Raw genomic sequence first — 20,316 nt, 5'->3', positions numbered from 1 at the left:
CACTGTTTCCATCAATTGTATCTGAGCTAAAAACGTTTTCATAAAATAATACTAAAATGTTTTCTCCAGAAACTGACATGCACTGAACAAGAGCCAGGGATCATTTCCAGTCATAGAATGGGAAGGTTTTCAGTTCCTTCCTGAAAAATAAAAGCGACGGACAAAGGCAGAGAGCTACTGGCAGTGGGTTGCACAAAACAAGAGCAAAACAGGAGAAGCATTGATTTTGTGTGGGTCCCCTTTCAGCTTTCGGAATATGGAGTCTTAAAATACTAGTGATACAAGTCTCATGAATGTCGGCAGGGATACTAAGCTTTTTAGCTACATACATAGATATCCCCAACCTGATGGCTTTATAAATGATACATTTTGTAATGAAGAAAATGGAGGATTCCAACGAGAGTCAATGCAGTGAAAATATGTTAGGGGAAAAATGGCCAAATTTTCGCTTCCCTGCCACAAATGAAATACAGTGGACAGAGGTAGTAGTATAGTTTCTTCAATAAGTGAACCTGACAATATGCAGCCGGAACTGTTTTTTCTTTATGACCTGAAGGGAATTTAAAATAAATCCCAGTGATCTGGCTACAATTGACAATATTGATAAGTGCCAGTTCTATATACATTCCTCTTTTTTCCCCAGATGAAATCAAACTGAACTCAGTCTTATGAGGATTTCATTTTACAGAGGCAGGGGCCATTCAGGCCTTGACGCAGGTAAGACAATTCCCAATGTGTCAGATATCTGCCTAGGATGATACTTTCAGATAAAGTTGTGTGGTGTTGGCATAGTGGTTCCTAGAAACCCCACACAATGCCTAAAGACCTCCCAGTGGCTCCATATACATATAGACTGTAGACAGCACATCAGACTGCAATACCAAGTAGAGTATATTCATATAGGCAGCTACAACCTAAAATACAGCTTGACCATTGAATATACATTGGGCCTCATTACGACCCAGGCGGTAAGTTACCGCCTGGGCCGTGACTTTACCACCATGGCGTAAACTACGTTTACGCCATGGTGGTTGGCGGATTTACCGCCCCATTCCGACCTTGGCGGGGCGGTAAGTCCCCAATCCCCATTTACCCTTTCCCATTCCCATTTTTGCCCCATAGGGCATAATGGGAGTGGGGAAGGCGTTAATTACGCCACCGTAAATTACGGTGGCGTAATTAACTCCATGGTCCCTAAGGGACCTCGTACTCAGGCGGTAAGGGTCGGCGCTGTTTACGCCGTCGAAAACCCTTACCGCCTGGGTCGTAATGAGGCCCACTGTGTATAATGGCTAGGTACAAACCTAACCCCAAAGGGTAGTGGAGATGTGGTGGGTTAGGCAGTGTACTCTTCAAGGTTGTTTAAGGGACGCTTTGAATGGCAGAGTAGTAGTTATATTTTTAATGGTGGGTAGGGGATTAGGAGTGAGCAATAGAGAAAGCAGGAGACAGAACAGTGGGGCAGGAAGTAGACGGATAGTGTTGGGTGCTGAAGCAAAAGGTGTGCAGTGGTGAGCAGGGGGATTTCAAAATGGATCCATAATGCTGAGTGAGCCAACAGGCATGAATGCAGAGAGCAGAGGTGGGGAGGACCAGGGGAGATTGCAGAGGGTACTTGTTGCATGGTTGAGAAGGGTGGAAAATCACGTTGCTGAGCACAGCAATACAGTTATTCGTGACTCATAGTTATGTGATTCTTGAGAGGAACATAGAAGTGAGTGGAACTGTTCTCAGATTGTATCTACTGAAGAGGCATATAGTAGCCAGTATGTCCACATGACTTTACACAGGTTGATCACAGCAACACTGAGTGAGTCTGCCTGTTGTATACTTGCACAGTCGTCGTGCTTGTAGAGGGAGCCAACCTGGTTCTAGGGCTCCACGATCTAGGGATGTCCGATTGTTCCTGACAGTGGAAAATATGTTTCCTTTGCACTTTTTAGGAGTGGGGGGGTCAGATTAGTCTATGAGCAGGGGTGACATAGTTTAATCCTGCAGCTAAAATAGGATTGCAACCTTAATTGTGGAGTAAATCTGCTAATAGTAGATACAGTCTCTTGCAATCTTTGGAGCAAAGTGTTACGGGTCTAGTTCATAGGCGTTTATCTGCAATGGGTCCAAAGGAACATGTGACTAGAGGGGGGTTTGAGATTTGCCGAAGTGGTGCAATGAGGCCTGGCTGTGTGCTTTCTACATCTGTAGGGTGCAGTGCTAGTTGTTTGTGACAGCCTTTGCAATATTTGTACAAAATCTACTTACTCTACTTTTTGCAGTTCTTCCACCAAGCTTGCCTTCTGTCCGGATGACATTCTGGCAAAGATTACCCCATTCAGCAACAGCTAAGAAGAGAACAAAATAACATGCAGTGTTTACTGACATAAAGAAGGATCTTGTTAGAGAGTGACAGAGATAGAGAGAGCTTGAGAGTCAGAGAGATAGAGAGTGAGAGATAGAGCGGGAGAGAGGGGGGATGAGAGAGAGGGGAAGAGGGGAGGAGAGAGAGAAAGAGAGAGATCTCTGTATCAGCAGTTTGCTTACGTAGCCCTTCATTAAATGCATTCAAAACCCATCATTATACACAAAAAGACTACATTGAGTACAAACCGTCGCAATATAATCATGTGAAAATCTAATTAATGAAAACTTTTAAAAACGAATATGCTTTAAATTCTCAATAGCGCCTACTGTGCTACAAAGATGACAAATCCGCTTTTCCTTCTGTTCCTCAACCGAGCTCAGAACAGTAGAAAATATAACATGGGTAAAGCAGCCATGAGGAAAAGATGGACGTTGACTCTGCATAAATAATAAACAAAAAGCCTTGAAGAGAGAGACCATGGCTGCAGAGCTGGCAGGTGCTGGAAAACAGCTTGGCGCGAGGAGCAAAAATATCTTTTTGGCTTAGGATCAAGGATGCCACATCAAGAGGTAACTGCAAGGCACAAGCGAAGTCGAAGAGGATAAGCTACATACAACATATTTCTCTTAGATTAGGTAAAGGAGTGTACATTTGCAAGTGCCAACCACTGAACAATCAGAGATGCTTGTTCAAAGCAAACCAGGAGACTCCAAGCGAAAGCTGCCGCAGTGAGAAATACAACGTTTTTGGATTTATAAATACTGCAGTATTTACAAATCCAAAAACGTTGTTATTCTGAATGCGGCAGCTTTCGCTGGGAGTCTGCTGGATTCCCTCGGGGTTGGGGGAGCCCAATAGACTCCACGCGAAAGCTGCCGCTGTCAGAATAAAAACATTGCGTGTTTGTGATTGCCGTGGTTATGGCAATCACAAATAAAACAACGTTCTATTTTTAATTGCCGCTGTGTGGCTTTTGCTTCATTGGTGCCGGACTCGGAGGATGGAGACCAGAGACTCCAAGCTGAAGCTACCGCAAACATAGATACAACGTTGTTGTGTTTAAAAACGCTGTGGTTTTTCTTTCTAAGTTTCTCGCGCTCCTCCAAGCCGGAGGAGCCTGAGAAACTTAGAAAGAAAAACAGCAGCATTTTTGAAATACAACCGTGTTGTGCTTCTGCCTGCTGTGGATATCACTTTGGGTCTCCGGTGCGCCCCAAAGTGATAGCCAAGGCAGGCAGAAACACAACAAAGTTGTGTTTCCAATGCCGCAGTGTTTCTGCCTACAGCAGCTTTCACTTTGGGGCTCTCGGGCTCCCAGGGGGGAGCCCGCGAGCTCCAAAGAGAAAGCCACTGCAGGCAGAAACACAAAGCGGGTGTTTAGAAATGCAGCAGTGTTTCTGCCTACAGCGGCTTTCACTTTGAGGCTCTCGGGCTCCCCGTGGGGAGCCCGCGAGCCCCAAAGTGAAAGCCGCTGTAGACAGAAACACAACGCGGGTGTTTAGAAATGCTGCAGTGTTTCTGGTTACAGCAGCTTTCACTTTGGAGCTCTCAGGCTCTTTAGAAATGCTGCTGTGTATCTGCTTACAGCAGCTTTCACTTTGGGGTTCTCAGGCTCCCCGGGGGGAGCCCGAGAGCCCCAAACTGAGAGCTGCTGTAGGCAGAAACACAAAATGGGTGTTTAGAAATGCCGCAGTGCTTCTCACTGCGGCAGCTTTCGCGTGGAGTCTCCTGGGCTCCCCCAACCCTGAGGGAGTCCAGGAGACTCCCAGCAAAAGCTGCCGCAGTGAGAAATACAACGTTTTTGGATTTGTAAATGCTGCAGTATTTAAAAATCCAAAAACGTTGTTATTCTGAATGCGGCAGCTTTCACTGGGAGTCTCCTGGATTCCCTCAGGGTTGGGGGAGCCCAGGAGACTCCACGCGAAAGCTGCCACTGTCAGAATAAAAATGTTGTTGTATTTGTGATTGCCGTGGTTTTAACAACGTTCTGTTTTTAATTGCCGCGCCTTGGCTTTTTGCCTTAATATTACGTTTTTTGTGCTTCCCTGGGCTCAGTTCTGCTCTGGCTGCAGTAAGCAAAAGCTCCCAGTAGGGGGCTTTTGCTGCTTGTTTAGTGCCGTAAGGGCAGGGCTGAGGAGGCTGCCTTAAATCACAAAATGGATGCTCCATGTAAACACTTTGAGCCTTGTTTTCTCAAAGTGTTTATATAGGAACTTCCATTCAAAATATGTCTAAATGTGTTTTACACTATTGCCAATCATTTTATTTATTATTATTTCTGAGCGCACCATTCCTTTAAGTGGGAAGCTTTTGGCATTCCACATCCCTTGGACCTATCCATATTCACATGTCCTGTGAAACCTTCTGTTTTTGCAGATGGTTTTTGTCCACCACACATTGTGAAATTATTCTTCGTCCCATTTTTCACTCCCTGTTCTTAGCTGTTTGTTTTTATCAGGGCAATGTGACAGACTTGAAAATATAATGGTGTTTATAATGGAGTAGAGTCCCAACGTTTTATTTAGAACATGAATTGTGTTCGATGTCAGGTGGTCAGGAAGTCTAATCTTGGACTTATAACAGTCACAATGTTTCTCCACCACAATGCCTTTGAGAATTTGGACATCACATTGTACGTCTCTCTTGGTATTCACATGTTCATTGTCTTTTGGAATATTGTGGGGTTGGTGTCTCTCTCTGATCACCAGTTTGCCACATCAAGTACAAGCAAGCAGCACTCATTGTTAACCTCTACTTCTGTTTTGCTTTAAGAACTAGAACATCAAATCCGAGCATGCAACTTTCCAGTTACATTCGGTTTCTGTTTTGGCTCTAGGATGGTTGATCAATTAGTTACAGCATGCAGCACTCCTTGTTACACTTGGGTTCTGTCTTGGTCCTAGGAAACTGACCATCCATTTCCAGCTAGGAGCATTCTGTATTACATTCAATTTCTGTATTAAGTCTATTAACATTGAACATTAACCTCCACAATGCGGCACTGCTTGTTAGCCTTTCAGTGAATGTGTTCCTGTTCTTCAACAGCCTCCTGACTGTGGGGTTCTCACCACATTTAGCACCTCTCCAGGCTTCTCCGCCTCCCTGGATCTCTGATTGCGTCCCTTCCTTCTCCTCTTGGGGGATTCCACTGCTCTCGGCCAAGAGACCTGTGTCCAGCTCCAGAGCTTCAGCTACTGAAAAAGGTGTTTTCCCTACTCCTCTTCTTTTCAGCTCTCTTGTGCATATATGCAGTCGTCTCCTCTGCACTAAGGTGGCTCCAGGTTGGCTCCAAGATTCACCCTTGCCGCTGTAAGGGAGTTCATTTTCAGCCATCTGATCCTTCCACTCAGTATCACTGACTTGCTTCCACTCTCAACCAATTACTCTCTCCCATCTGCAGGATAGAGTTTTCAGAACTTCTCCAAGCCAGCACTGCTTTGCCTCTGGATTATTGACTCCCAACTCCCGACTCTCCAATCCATAACAGTCCCTCTTCTAGTCCTCAGGGCCATGAAAAGGAAAAGGTGTTCATGGCATGAGCACAAACAAAGAGAAACAAACAAACATACGAGGCAAGGAGACTCGCAGACATTTTTGAAAGAACAGGCTAAGTGTGGAAGCTGGAGGTGTATATTTATGGTGATCAGATTTTCAAAATAAAACACAGAGCAGACCCATCAACATAAAAGTAGGACTGCACTTTGTCAGTAGCTGCAACACAAAAGTAGGATTATACTGCACTGGCACGGCGTTCAGCAGAGGATGTTTGCTAGTTTGTAATATGATCATTTCAGCAATGATCGCATAACTTGAAATGTCAATGGAAGTCATCTGAATTTGTACAAATATTTATCCAGACACAATTTGTGCCATTAATGCAGTACTGTACTGAAATGAGTTTAGAATATAAAGTAGTCCAATTTGGCAGTATTTATCAGGGTTCTGTGTGGGGAAAGGATGGGTTCTGTAAACCCCCTTTTGCCAATCTGTGATTAAATGACTTCTGCTTTGCAGTAGAATAAGGATGAGTAGTGGCTACAATGCCAACTCGGCCCTCACACTTCTACAAACAGTGATCACAATCATAAAGGTAAAAGAGGCACAGCTAAAAGATATACCTCCTTTTTCTTTTGTGGTAACATGAGCTATACTCTCAGAAGGTCATTTCAACATTGTCGAGCTGGGCTTTGAATGGTTGTGCATGCAGGTTGAATTGGATCCAAATGCGTTGAGTCAGGAAAATGCAAGAGGCGAGTCACTGGTGAGTCAGTGTCAAATTATTGAGTGAGAAGCAGCGTCAAACTGTGCATGTTGAATGGATCGCCAGGAGCAATTCAATGATCTAATGTGCTTCGAGATGATGATGTACCATTGGTTTGGGTCGATGTGTGACTCGAAGATCCAGAGGTTCATGTCAAGCTGCAATTCAAATTCCTGGTGGTTAGATGCTGTGTCCAATGCAGCAATTCAGAGTCAGGTGTGCAGGTGCACAAGCCAGACCAGTGATGCTACTCTTCTGGAGTGATACAGCATGAAGCCAGATGGATGATGCAAGCATGGTGGTTCGAAGTTGAGTGAGTGTGAAAGGCTCTTATGGCTCCCATTGGCTTATCATCGAAGGCAGCTTAATGGATTTGATGGCAAAAACAAGGTTCTTGTATCATCCACTGCAGGGTTCTTGGACAAGGCGAGTCTATCAGCATCTGTTCTCTCAGCCAAGGGAGTTTTGCAGCAGAGTGGCAGGACTTGGTCTTCTCAAGAGTCATCCCCAATGTGCCCTGGGAGTGGAAAGGGAGTTAAGCTTGCCTCTGCCTTGGAGCACTCCTTCTTCACCCCAATGGCTGAGGGCTTTGAAAAGGTCAAACTTTCCAAAGAGAGGTCCAAATGAATCCATACTTATGACCAAGATGGTCCAAAAGTGAATTTCACAGAGGGTTGTGACCCTCTCTTTCATAAGCAAAAGTCAATAGGTGATTGGACAAAAGAAAGTGTGGTTAAGGCTTCCAATCCCTGCCCTTTCGACAAGAGGTTCTTAGGTTCATGTATGATACCCAATCCTTGTTCTAAATTAAGTGGAGGGACAGGAAGGGAATAACGGTAAAGAGTGAAACAAGATGGTGCAACCCTTCCCCAACTGTGTGGAGCTCATTTGTCTACACTAAAACCACCCCCTTCTCAAACCCATAGCATCAAAGGCCCTTTGGTATGCAGCACCCTGGTGTGAGGCTAATCCTTTTGTTTAGGTTGTGTGCTTTGATTCCTGTATCCTAAGCTTGCTCCTACTAAGGGGATGTCATGCTGGAGAATGGTGTCCCGACCTCACAAAGGATCAAAAGAGAGACAACTCCCACTCATTCCTGTCCTTCTGGGTGCAACAAGACAGCTAGTCTATGGGGAGAATACACATAGCCTGTTCATGGGTAGGTTGGGCTCACAGTGCTGACATAAGTATGGTACCAATTTGATGTGGATTCAATAGTTCAGAGAAATATACCTTAACTCAGGTATCGATTAAGTTTAAAGATTAAAACCACCACCAGGATGGTGATTTCTTACAATTATGTAGTTTGGTATCAGGGGTGCATATTTTAAATGCCTCACCTGTGCTGACCTGACTTGGCTGTCACTGCATTTGTCAAGAGGCCACATGTGACCTTTGAACAGGCTTTGTGTCCGTGGAGAACAGGCAGATCAAGATACTGATGTAGCAGGCCACATGTGAACAGAGGATAGCGAAGGGGTAACATGCTGGTCTTGGAAGCAAGACCATGCAGAGCAACAGAGGTTTGAATCCGGATCCGTCCTTAGAAACCAAACTCACGTATGGTATTAGCGTGTTATAAAAAAAACAATTAAATAAATGTGTAGACTATGCTTTTGAAATGGAGTTTGCTGAAATCGGGGCCTGGTTAGCAGGGCACCATTTCTGAGAGAGAATTGCACACATTGTGTTATTATGAATACAAATCAACAAAGATAGGGCTACCACACCCTTGCCAAATGGCAATCCTTCACACCATCTTCTTTACCACCCAGCACTTACATATTGCTTGCCCCTTTTGCTGTAGCCACCACAACCATTGCTGACTGCATGCAGCTCTACCAGAGAAAACAAAACACAGACATTTTGAAGGGGCACAGGTGTTCCTTTCTTTTTTTGGTTAAAAGTAGAATGAGAAAATCAGTGACATAGACATCTCCCAAGGTGGGGACAGGCCTGGTATATGGAAACATACATTATCTGCGTGTGTGTCCTGAAGGAATATCACCAACACACCAAGGGCACATTGTCCATGTGGGGGTTGGTGAGCAGGGTGGGGATATGCTCTACCAGCGGGGGTGGGGTTTTGACAGACCTTTTTAAGCAACAGGGGACCTGGACACGGGTCTCCAAATGTGCTGGTTATTGTGTTTATTTTCTATTTTTTGCTAATTATTAGTGGTTGTGTGTGCTATAACAAATGGACATGCGCAGCAACATTAACAACTGAGTGACAGTTCAAAAAATTCAACTTTGCCTAAAGAAGAAGCAGCTCAATGGTTGCAATCTGAGTTTAACACCTTCCAAGAAGAAAGTACAATTTGAGACAGTGTGCATTTTCTGCAAAAGGAAGCTATATAAAAAGAAATGATGTAATGGTAGTGAAGTTTGATTAGACAGATATCCCCACTCTACTACAATTAGGGCACACAGGTCTGGATAGTATGCTAAAGCAAATTGGGCGTCAGAGGATGGAAAATGCTTCTATTGTAGAAAAGGAGGAATCAGTGAAACACTATGTAGTGGACTGTAAACGATATGAAGCACAAAGAAAATGGATGATACAAGCCCTAAAGGAATTTATATTTACTGTAACAAATGAATTTGATATATTAAAAATGGAACAAAAGAAAGAATGACAGGGGCAAAAAGGGACTAACTAATGTTTACATTTCTCGTCGATGCCAACAAAGAAGACTGTATTTAATTCCATAACCAAGAGGGGGCAAACTTTGTCAATTCGGATGGAAAGCGCTCCAAAACACACTTAGGAGAAGAAGAAGGTCATTGGTGAATTTTTGAAAGAATATACGTGGCTGGGACACTCCCATTCACCTCACAAGCATTTAGCCCTAACCACAGTGGGACCCTTCTTCCTTAGTGCACAGTATAAACTTCAAGGGATTTGTACCTCCATTGCACCCCTGCGCCTGCAGTGAAAGCAACCTACATATACACCACTTGGCCTGGTCTTTGTTTAATCAAAATACAATTAAATAAATGAATAAATATGTAACTTACATTTGGGAGAAAATTATAGAAATGCTGCACTATGACTTGGTATGATTGTCCAACCATGGCGAAATGGTAGTCGTCCCTTTCCAGCAGCGGACTGCATCGACCACCAAAAGTAACGCGCGTCTCCTGTAAACAAAGGCATTCAAATGGTCATTGGGGAATTATCCACAACATCAACTAAGGAGGGTTTAAATGTGTAATTGATTCGCACCATGGACTTATTGGGATTGAGCAATGGCCTCCAGCCAACGCTTGTGAGTTTGCCACCACACTAAATTTGTGAACCTTTGTCAAGAAACAATGTCTATAGAAATCCAAATACAATTATTCAGGTGACGTTTGAAAAGGATCAACGTCACCATTGTCCTATCTCCAAGTCTTACAGGCTAATTAGCAGATTGTGGATTATTTTCCAATGCACAAAGGCTTTATTTTGTGATATTTACATTGAATTACAGCTGTATTCAAATGTTTTCTGCTTATTGGAAGAAGCATGTATTGTTCTTTTCTCTCTCTTTTTACCCTTTTCATGCAATGATATCTTTAACTGATACTTATATCCAGAATTACATGTGTATTTTGATCTTTACTGGGATGCAATTTTGAAATACTCAGGCATTATTTGATGACAGCTTCACCATGGCTCATGGAATAAAATAAAAGATTTATGTATGTTAATCACTACTGACATTGGGCATCGTTATTAGTTTGGTGGTGAAGTAAAAAAGTGGCAGTAATACTAAGACAGGTTCGTGCGCGAGCAGCGCATGGATCGTAATGGTGATTTGCGCCTCCCAGTGTCACCCTTTATGATACCGGTCATCCATTGTAGCCATTGTGCTCTCCTGTTCCCTGACACCAGATGTGATTATTGGTTTCCACAGAGAATGTTTCTTCTGGCGATCAGGCATTGAAGCCCCTAGTAAACTACGCACTTTTCACTTGAATCGAAATATAGGCAGCAAGTCCTGACGAAACTAGGAAGAAAGAGAAGTGTAAAACCCCATTCTTTAGAGCTGAAGACCATCAACTCTCAAATTTCTATGATTTATAACAGATTCTCACATAATGTTAAACAATGGCTGACGACTATTATGAATACAACATGGCTGTTCTTTTATATTACATTGCTTCATCATGCCGGATAGTGAATCAATTGGGACATTTTCCATTTATCCCTATTGAGCAGATGGGGAAGTTGTGTTATGTACTTCACATATATTTCTCTCTTTATTCTTTCCGCCAACTTGGGGGATGCGCCCTTTGCACATTCTTTGCACACTGAACTTTACATTTTTATTGTGTTTTGGTCAATTGGGTGTGTACTTCATCTGTTTTTACTATGTTGTGCCAAAGCCAGCTTGATGCGGCTATATCAAAATAACTAAAAATGAAATAAATAAATAATGTTTGTGTTGTAATGTGCTTGGTGTGACTGCAGGTGCGGGGGAATGGACGCGAGAATGTGGGTGTGCCTGAGAGAATGTTTAGCTGTGAGTGTAGGAATGCCTGTAGTGAAGGTTCCAATGTATGTCAGCTGAAGAGCCCCAGCCTGGGTGATGGGACCCAGTGGTTCATGCTTACCATCTTAAAGGGACTTTGTGTAATATGGAATAAAGCTGACTTATGGAACCTACTCAAGATGTCTAAGGATCTTTCATTATTACAGTTTTGATTTTACTTCACCTTCATTCCCATCTTTTCTTGTTACCTTAGTAGTACTATTACTGCCATTTTTTGGCAGTCGCGAATTACTGCCATTTTGATATTTTACCGCACCCCCGAATTCCGTGTTTGGTGGAAAAGTGGAAGATTCCTGTCTATCAAAGCCTAGAGGTGAATCCTCCATCTTACCTCCCAAAAACAGCAATATTACTGTGGCGGAAGTACAGCTCATGGTACTGCCACCAAAATCCCCATTGAGTCCTATGTTCTCCAGAAATGGAGATCTACACCACCTTTCCAGCACTTGTAATTCTGTGATAAGTCCACAGAACCAAGTGGCGGTAACAACAACTGATTTTTGTGCCAATCAACCTGTCTTTGTTACAACTTTACTCGGATAAGATCCATGGACATTATTTTACTTCAAATTTTCTCTCTTTTTTTAGGTGCTTTTTATTTATTGTTTAGATACCTTGTTTACGCTGGTAGCGCTTTATGAATTCCACTGACTCATTTATTTATTTATTTGACATTTGTAGAGCGCACTGAACTCGTGGGTATCTGGGCGCTGGACAGGTGAGTGATATACAGGCACACAGTAGAAAATATAGTTATACATATTTACAGGTTTACAGTATGTACATGATATTCAATATATACAGCATGGTTAGACAGTGCCAAAGGCTGAGTGCTAGGAGTAAGATGGCTGGGGAGCATCTGAGATGTTATCGATTAAGTGTTAGAAGCCAGGACTTGAATTTCTGTGGAAGGAAAAGGGGGAAGGGTCCGTTCTGATGGCTAGTGGGAGGGTGTTGCATTATTTTGCCGCTACTACTGGGAATCTTCGGCCTCCGGCTTTGGCTCTCTTGAATTCCGTAACTGTGAGGAGATGGGCAGCCGAGGCACGTGCTTATTTGGTGGTTTGGGTTGAGGTGAGAGTGTTGGAGGGGTATTTTGATGCAGTATTGGCCAGAGATTTGTGGGTCAATGACATGGTTTTGTATCTGATTCTGTCCTGGACGGGTAGCCAACGTGCATTGCGTCTTGTGTCAGATATGTGCTCTCTTTTGGGAATATTTAGGGCGGCTCCTAGGGAATTGTTTTGTGTGGCCTGACGTTTTTTAATGTTGCTTGTTGAAGCACCCGTGAGGAGAACATTGCAATAGTCCAATTTGGACAGAATGAGGGCTCTGGCTAGGGTCATGCAGCTGTCGGGTGAGAGGTAGGTTCTGCATGCATTGATCAGCTTAGCTATGTATGCTGCAGATGCGATAGTGGCATTGACTTGTCTAGTGAGCAATAATGATGAGTCGCGGTACACTCCTAAGGTTTTCACTTCCTTTGAGATAGTGATGGTTTTACCGTCTATAGTAAAGCTTTTATATTCTGGGTCAAGTTTTTTGAGACAAGTCTGGGTGCCTACCAGTAGGAGCTCAGTTTTGGCGTCGTTTAGGCACAGTTCATGTTGAGCCATCCAGGTTTAGATGATCTGATAGATGTTGTTGAGTGACGTGGAGTCTTTCTCATAGTTGCCTGTGACGTGTAGGAGGATCTGCATGTCGTCTGCATGGTTAGTGTAAGACACTCCAAGTTCATCTAGATGATCAAACAGTGGCTTAGTGAATATATCATATAATGTGGGTGACATGCATGAACCTTGGGGAACCCTGCAGCGAACTGGGGCAGGAGATGCGTTTGCTGTGTTAAAGAAAACTCTCATTGTTCAATCTTAGAGGAATGTTTCTATCCATGTTTTAAAAAAAAATAATTTTATTGGTTTATTCAAACAAAACAATACAAACCAAACACGCAGTGCAAATATCAACAGCTCAATTGTTCCTTGCTTAATTTCTGTCACTGCTCCCCTTATCCCACCCTCCTTTACAAGCCTATTGATTCCACGCTCTCTGTATCTGCCTCGTGTGGTTGGGTCTCACATTCCGTGGATTCTGTCAGATCCTGTATTGTTCCAAACAGTTCTGCTATTAATGATTTCCATGCCAACAGGGTTCCCGCCTCCTCCTCTCCCCCTACAATGCTCGCCTCTTGCCATACCATGGTTTCTGCCTCCGCCCATTTTATGCAACTCCTTCCACCACACCTCCACCCGTGGCCTGTGACATGTCTTCCATCCCATGGCAATCCTTATTTTTGCAAGCACATATGCTAGATCCTTCAATTTGCTAACATGCTTAAGTTTCTGCAATCATGCCCAAGCTGTATCAATAACAATCGTGCCCCCTTTTTCCGCTAGTTTCCGTGCTACTTCACCCCAGAAGCGCTCAATTGCTGGGCATGACCAAAACATGTGTACCATGCCAGCATTTTCTTCGTCGCATTTGGGACATGCTTGTCTTCCAGCATTTTCAAACCTAGATATCCTCTGGGGTGTCATATATGCCCTATGCGTGATATATAGTTGTATCTGTTTTAGTCTCGCATTTCTTGTCACCTTCTTGTGGTACCCCAGGGCACGTTTCCACATCCCGTTCTCTATCGCAGCTCCCACCTACGCTTCCCAGTCTAATCTTAGTTGTATTAATTCCTTCCCAACCTTGGACATCATCATCTCGTACAGTCTAGAGATCTTGTGCCCCCCCTCCGTTATATCATAAATTGTATCTATGCTAGCATCTGGTTCTTCTCCCAGTACCGTTTCGGGCCATGTTTTTCTAATTCTTTGCACCATTCTGTGATACGTTATATACTGGCCCATGTGTAACCCCATCTCCTCACCCAGCACTCCAAACTCTATGATGGTCCCCTCTCGCCAGATATCTCCCATCGTCACTAACCCCACCGACTCCCAGTGGTTCCTGATTATCATCTTCAGCTGCATATCTCCCCCTGCCAGTGCAACTAGTGGTACCTGCGGGGAGGATGGGAATGGGTTGTCCATCATCTGGCATGCTCAGCGCCATATCTTCCACCCCAGCATCATCATTTTAGGGCGCTCTTCCATTTCTGTCTTGGGCAGCCAGATCATCTCTTTTAAATAAAATGGGGCACAATTCTGTCCAAACACCCTGGATTCGGGGGTCTGTTCATCTGAGAGCCATTTGGCAATATACTGCAGCTGGCTCGCTACATAATAAACCTCATAATTAGGCAATTTTATCCCCCTCTTTCATACAAGTTCTGCAGTTTCCATAGTGCCACCCTGTTCTGGGTACCATGCCACAGGAAATCCCTACACATGCTGTTCAGTTTAGTGAAGAACTTCTTGGGTATCAGGTATGGAATATTCCCAAAATAAAGTAGGAGCCTAGGTAGGGCCACCATCTTGAGCATTGCCCCCCGTCCCATCATTGCTAGGGACAACTTCACCCAGAACTGCATACACTTCTCGATTTTCTCAATAGCTACCTCGGTATTGTTCCTATGCTCTTCTTCCACTGTGTGGTACACGTCTATCCCAAGATACTGGAAAGTACTGACCGCCCATGGTGTTTGTAGCACCGGCAATTGTCCCACAGGGATTCCCTTATAACTGCCTAGCGGGAAAATACTGAATTTTTGAGGATTCACCGCTATACCAGACAACCCCGCATATCTCTCCATCACTTCCAGGATGTAATGGAGATTTTCCTCCGGGTGCCTCAAGTACAGCAGCAAGTCATCTGCAGAGAAGGAGATCAAGTGTCGTTCTGCTCCTATCTCGATACCTATAGTATCGTATTGTTGTCTAAGGTATATTGCTAGGGGTCCCAGGGCTAGTATATAGAGCATTGGGGACCATGGTCACCCCTGTCTGGTGCCTCTACTAAGTTGCCATCTTTCGGATATCACTGATCCTGTTTTGACCCTGGCCAGCGGTTCACTATATATCATCTTCACCCACCTTATGTATCCAGGCCCCATACCATAGCATGCCAGGGTCGCCAGCAGCCATGGCCACTTGACCGAATCGAAGGCCTTTATCGCGTCCAAGGACACAATTGCCATTTCGCCTTCGTTCTTGTTCCCCCATTCAACAACCCGTTGGAGCCGTCTATGATTGTGAGTTATATTTCTATTCGGGACATAGCCCGTCTGGTCTGGGTGTATTAGTTTGCCAATAACTCTCCGCAGTCTGTTTGCCAAGACAGCCGTTAATATCTTGCTGTCTTGGTTCAACATCGACAAAGGTCTGTAGGAGCCACACCTATGCCCAGGCTTTTTGGGTTTGGGAAGCTGTATTATGATCGCCTCTCTGACTCCAGCAGCCGTCCCACCTCAAACGCTTCATTTAGCATGTCTAACATTGGGGGAGCACTTCCTCCCTATATACTTTATAAAATACACTTGGGGGAGGCGCTATGTCGGAATCCTTGCTCTGAGAGGACCCTCGCTTTATATTTTGCCTGAGTAATCTCAGTTATTACCTCTGACGTAGCAAAGACATAGTCCAGTCTCGTATGTAACTGCTGCGGGGCAGAATAGTGCGAGTATTGCCTGTCTTGGGGGTGTCTCGTTCTCCACACATCTGCCAGACCAAAGTTGTCTAGTAGCAGGGTGAGGTCGCCCTAATGGCTATCCTGCTATTTCTGCTGCCACTTGGGGGATAAGGTGCCTGTGTTCTACCGCTCCTATATGCTACAATTCCGCTACACACTACTATCCAGTTTGCTCATACATTTAATGTTCTATATTCCAGTCCATTACACACCAGCATAATCAGGGACATCCTAACCTGGCTACAACACTACCCATCCCTGCACCTCTATCAATGTCTCTATCAAGTCTCTCTGGGATACCTCGCGGTGTGATATGCCAGAATATATAGAGTGTCTTAGTCACTTATCTTGCTCTCCTTGTGCCCTTTCCACATCTTGTTCCAGGTAGCCCTGTAGGTCCAGCCATGCAGCAGCTTCCTCTGGGGTATCAAAGAAGAACATTCTACTTTGGTACAACACTTTCAATCTTGCGGGGTACAGAAGCATACATCTGATGCCGGCCGTGTGCAGCCTCCTCTTCACCGCAACATAGCTATACCTCTGCCTCTGGACCAGCATTGTATAGTCAGGATAAGCTGTGATAGTAGCCGAGGCTCTTTCAATCGTTCCCCCTTTTCTGAAGTACTCCAAAATCTTCTCACGATCTTTATAGTTCAGTATCTTGGCAATTATTGCGCGGGGAGGGGCTCCAGGCTTTGGCTTCCTCATGAGGGCTCTGTGCGCTCGCTCCACTGTGAATCCCTGTGAGAGTTTATCGGCCCCTATTACCTGCAGGATCATATTTTCCACATAATCCGTAGAGTCCTGACCTTCTTCTCCTTCCGGCAGACCAACCACACAAATGTTATTCCGTCGCGCCCTTCCTTCGGTCTCCTCTGCGCGATTTTCCAGGTTAGCCACTTGCTGCTTTAGTATGTGGACTTCCTTTGCATTATCAGTGCTGGTGGTCGTGTTAGTTTTGACCACACTTTCAAGGCTACTCATTCTGTCTGCCAGCGCCCTGACTTCTTGTCGCAGCAGATTGACTTCTATCCCCACCGCGTCTATCTTGGCCTCTAGGGAGGTTCTTAGATCCGCCATTGCTGTACCCCAAGAGTCTCTTAGTTCCGTTCTGGCCGTCAATATCTGGTGGTTTTCAGTCCCCTGGGAGCTTTCTGTGGATACACTTGCACCCGTGTGCGTCGACATCGTTGGAGACTGATGTGACTTGGCAAACGCATCCATCGTGGGTTGTTTGCTTTTACCCTTGATCACTCTCCCCGCCATCTTGTGGTCTGAATTGAATGTCCCTGGCTGCTCTGTCCGTGGCACAGCAGTTCTATTACCCTGCTGGGCTGTGATGTCAGCAAGTCGCTACCGGCCCTGGCAGTTATCTTGGGGTGCCCCGCGTAGATTTGTGTGTGCTGAGCTGCTTACTCGAGTGGGTTATGTCCTCCCATGTTTCCAACTGGCTTGTCTGCCACTCAGCGCAGTGCAATACTATGCGCTTTTCTGTGTCAACTCTTGATGCGCAGCATTTGCACTCCCCGGGCTATCTGCTTCAGCTTGGTTCCTCAGGGATCGTGGCGCAGTGTCCACGCCGACATATGCCTCAGACAGAGTGGGAAGGCCTCATCTCTCCATCGGCCTCCGGCACTTTTATATTATGGGCGCAGTGGTATTATTCCATTTGCACTAGGTGCTCTAAGGGCACCCTCCGCAGCGGGTTGCTGCCACAGTCAGTACTCAGCCTCAGGTCCCAAGTCCCATATGTGCCTACGGGCAAGGGTATCTCCAGTGGACCTCGTTGGTTTCCCTCCCTCAACGCAGCTCCAGCATTGCTTCACTCAGCAAATCTCAATCTTGCTTTTGGAGTGCCACTCGTATGCGCCACGCACGCCACTAGCCTCCCAGTATAACAGCCTTTACACCCAGTTGTCTTTCAGTGCGTACTCCTCCTCGCCCCAGTGATTCCAATACATGGTGTTGGGTGCACAAAGCAAGGGGTGATTCATTATATGCCTTGTGTCGTTATGCCCCGCCTTATATGCTGGCAGCCTTTGTTTTGACTGTTTTCGCCTGATCTTGCTTCTCTCGTGGGAAAAGTGCCCAGCCAGCAGCACCAGTCCCTCTCGCAGTTCAGCACTTAATTACATCTGATCCATCGAGGCAGCAAGCCTCTTTTCCCCGGTCTCACACACATGGGCTCTCTGTCTCCATGTAGCGCTTGATGCGCGATCTTGGGGCTTCTGTGTCCCACTGATCCTGCGGCTCACGGACGCTCTCGCTTGGATCCTCCACGTACCTCCGCTCCTCATGTGCAGCCTTCGTGTCCCACAGCTCGCCTACCCGCAGACAGCAGGGAGCCACGGGCCTCATAATCCTGCACAGCTGGGGGGCTGCACGGTCTTCGGGTGCTGGTCCTCCCCTTTCCGTGTGTGCGGTCACCGTAGCCGCAGCCTGGGTCCACTCGTCGCACAGAGCCCTTTACAATGGCTCTCCGTCCTGGCCAGTGGTCCGCACACCGCTCCGGCGCACAGACCCTCACGCAATTCTAGGAGCAGTGCTCACTTATCTGCATCTCGATCGGGGCTGCAACATTGTCCTCGTTGCCGCGGCCGCTTTTCCTTTGTTCTCCACCATCCTGGATACTTGTTTCAGAGCAGCAAGATGCTTTAAAGTTGATTTCTCTTCTTTTATTCAGCCCGATTTGCTCGACTTTTGCAGTTGTGGCAGGGGGCCCCTTCAGACACCCGTGCCTCTATTTCTGAAGCAGCTTATCCATTTTTGGTTAATGTTCAAACAAATCATTGTCGAATCCCAGGAGCAGCTCTCTCGGGCACGTCTTATTCTATGGCCAGTTGGCCACGCCCCCCCAAATGTTTCTATCCATGTTATGGCTTTAGGGAAGAAGTGGGCAGCACTAGATAAATGGCGACATAGGATATTGTGGTTCACAAGATGAAAGGCTACAGAGAGGTCGAGGAGAAGTAAAATAGCTTGCTTTCCATTATCGATGACGGTATCTATTTGGTTTTTGAGGTCGAGGAGCACCGTTTCCACGCCATGCCTAGGTCTGAACCCTGATTGGCGTAGGCCCAGGAAGCTGTTTGTTTGGAGGTAGGCAGCTTGGTCGAGGATTTTTAGGAGGAATGGGACGGTGGTGATGGGGTGGTAGTTGGTTGGGGTGTTGGGGTCGAGTGAAGGTGGGAGGACCCAGGCGTCTTTTAGGTTGTTGGGAACGCTACTTTGTGTGAAGAAGCTATTGATGAGGGAAGTGATAAATGGGGCAAGCTCCATGACGCACTCTTTGATGGCTGGGGCAGGGCAGATATCTCCTTGGCACCTGGAAGGTTTGAGGCTAGAGATGATCTTGGTAATCTCTGTAGTGGAGACTGGCCTAAATTCAAAAAGTGGGTTGTGTTTGTCGATGATGAGAGTTTCAGAGGCGGTGTCAGTGGTCCGTGTAGTGCCAGGTAGCTTTATCTTTTTTCTTGTTCACGATTTTGTTCTGGAGCATGGATATTTTGTCTAGTAATGCTTTTTGGATGTCGATACTCCAAAGGACTCGAATTCCTGCAGGATGGAGAATAGTTTTTTGCTCCCTGATTTTGTGTTGGAGATACAATTTTGTAGGTGAGGCTCTTCACCTGGAGTATCGCTAGCTTATATTTTTTAGCAGAGGCTAGGAAGAGTTTGCTACGATACTGGTCGTGCCGTTTAAGTCAGCGAGCCAATCTAGGGTTCGACCTTTGTTGAGAGTGGTGAGGGCGATGTGTTGGGTGAAGCCTAGGGAGGCAATTGTGTTGTGTATGGTTGTGGCATCGTTATCACAATTGCTGTCATAAAGGCCTAGGTTGAAATCACCTAACATGATGATTCTTGATGATGTCTTGGTGTTGTTAGATACGAGGAGGGCTATGTCCTCTTCGAAGGATTGGAGTGGGCTTGGGTGTCTATATATAATGTGTAACATGAATGAGGTAGTGTTAGGTATGGGCAGTTTAAGTGAAAGTAGTTCCCCTGATGGGAAGGTTTGGATAGATAGTTTTCTGAAGGTCAGATTGGATTTGGCAATCAAGGCGACCCCACCTCCTTTGGTTAGAGGCCTATCCTTCCTGTAGATCGTGTGTCCCTCAGGGACAGCTAACGATAGGGAGGGTCCAGCTGCCGCGTACAGCCATGTTTCTGTAACTGCGATTATGTCGAGTTGGTTGAGGGTAATGTATGTCTAGGGCGTATCCTATTAGTGATCTAGCGTTCATAAGTCCGCCCTTAATGAAAGCTGGGTTTGGGCTGTCTCCGGAGTAAGGCAAGGTAGTGTTGGGATTGTCCGATATGTTCACTAGGATGGGGTTAGTGTCACTTGTGGCAGCACTCGCTAGAATGGAAGCGCTCTCGAGTTATTGGTTTGGTGCGCAGGTGGGTGCAAATGGGACAGGTGTTGCGGGAAGAGGGTCATGGGGAGAGGCAGCAAGATTTTCGTTAGACTCGACAGGGGAGTCACAGGTGTCTGTATTGTCTAGGGGACTGTGCGAGTCAGGCGATGCAGCATTCGTAGAGGTACATATGACATGAACACAGGATTCTGGGTCATC

General features: G+C 45.6%; 1 protein-coding gene across 1 annotated transcript in view; it reads right to left on the bottom strand.

The window, feature by feature from the left end:
- Nucleotides 1–20,316, bottom strand: part of LOC138448004 (probable cation-transporting ATPase 13A5) — a 512,982-nt gene that overhangs the window by 147,621 nt on the left and 345,045 nt on the right. Inside the window, exons 20-21 of the mRNA XM_069604536.1 lie at nucleotides 9,642–9,764; nucleotides 2,260–2,339 (exon numbers count right to left, since the gene is read on the bottom strand). Of these exons, the coding sequence (XP_069460637.1) occupies nucleotides 2,260–2,339; nucleotides 9,642–9,764 (203 nt within the window). The remainder of the gene's footprint in view (nucleotides 1–2,259; nucleotides 2,340–9,641; nucleotides 9,765–20,316) is intronic.

The sequence above is a fragment of the Ambystoma mexicanum genome, chromosome 3q, assembly GCF_040938575.1.
Source record: "Ambystoma mexicanum isolate Mex_15411 chromosome 3q, UKY_AmexF1_1, whole genome shotgun sequence".
Lineage (NCBI taxonomy): Eukaryota > Metazoa > Chordata > Amphibia > Caudata > Ambystomatidae > Ambystoma > Ambystoma mexicanum.
This window is presented reverse-complemented; position numbering and strand designations above follow the sequence as displayed.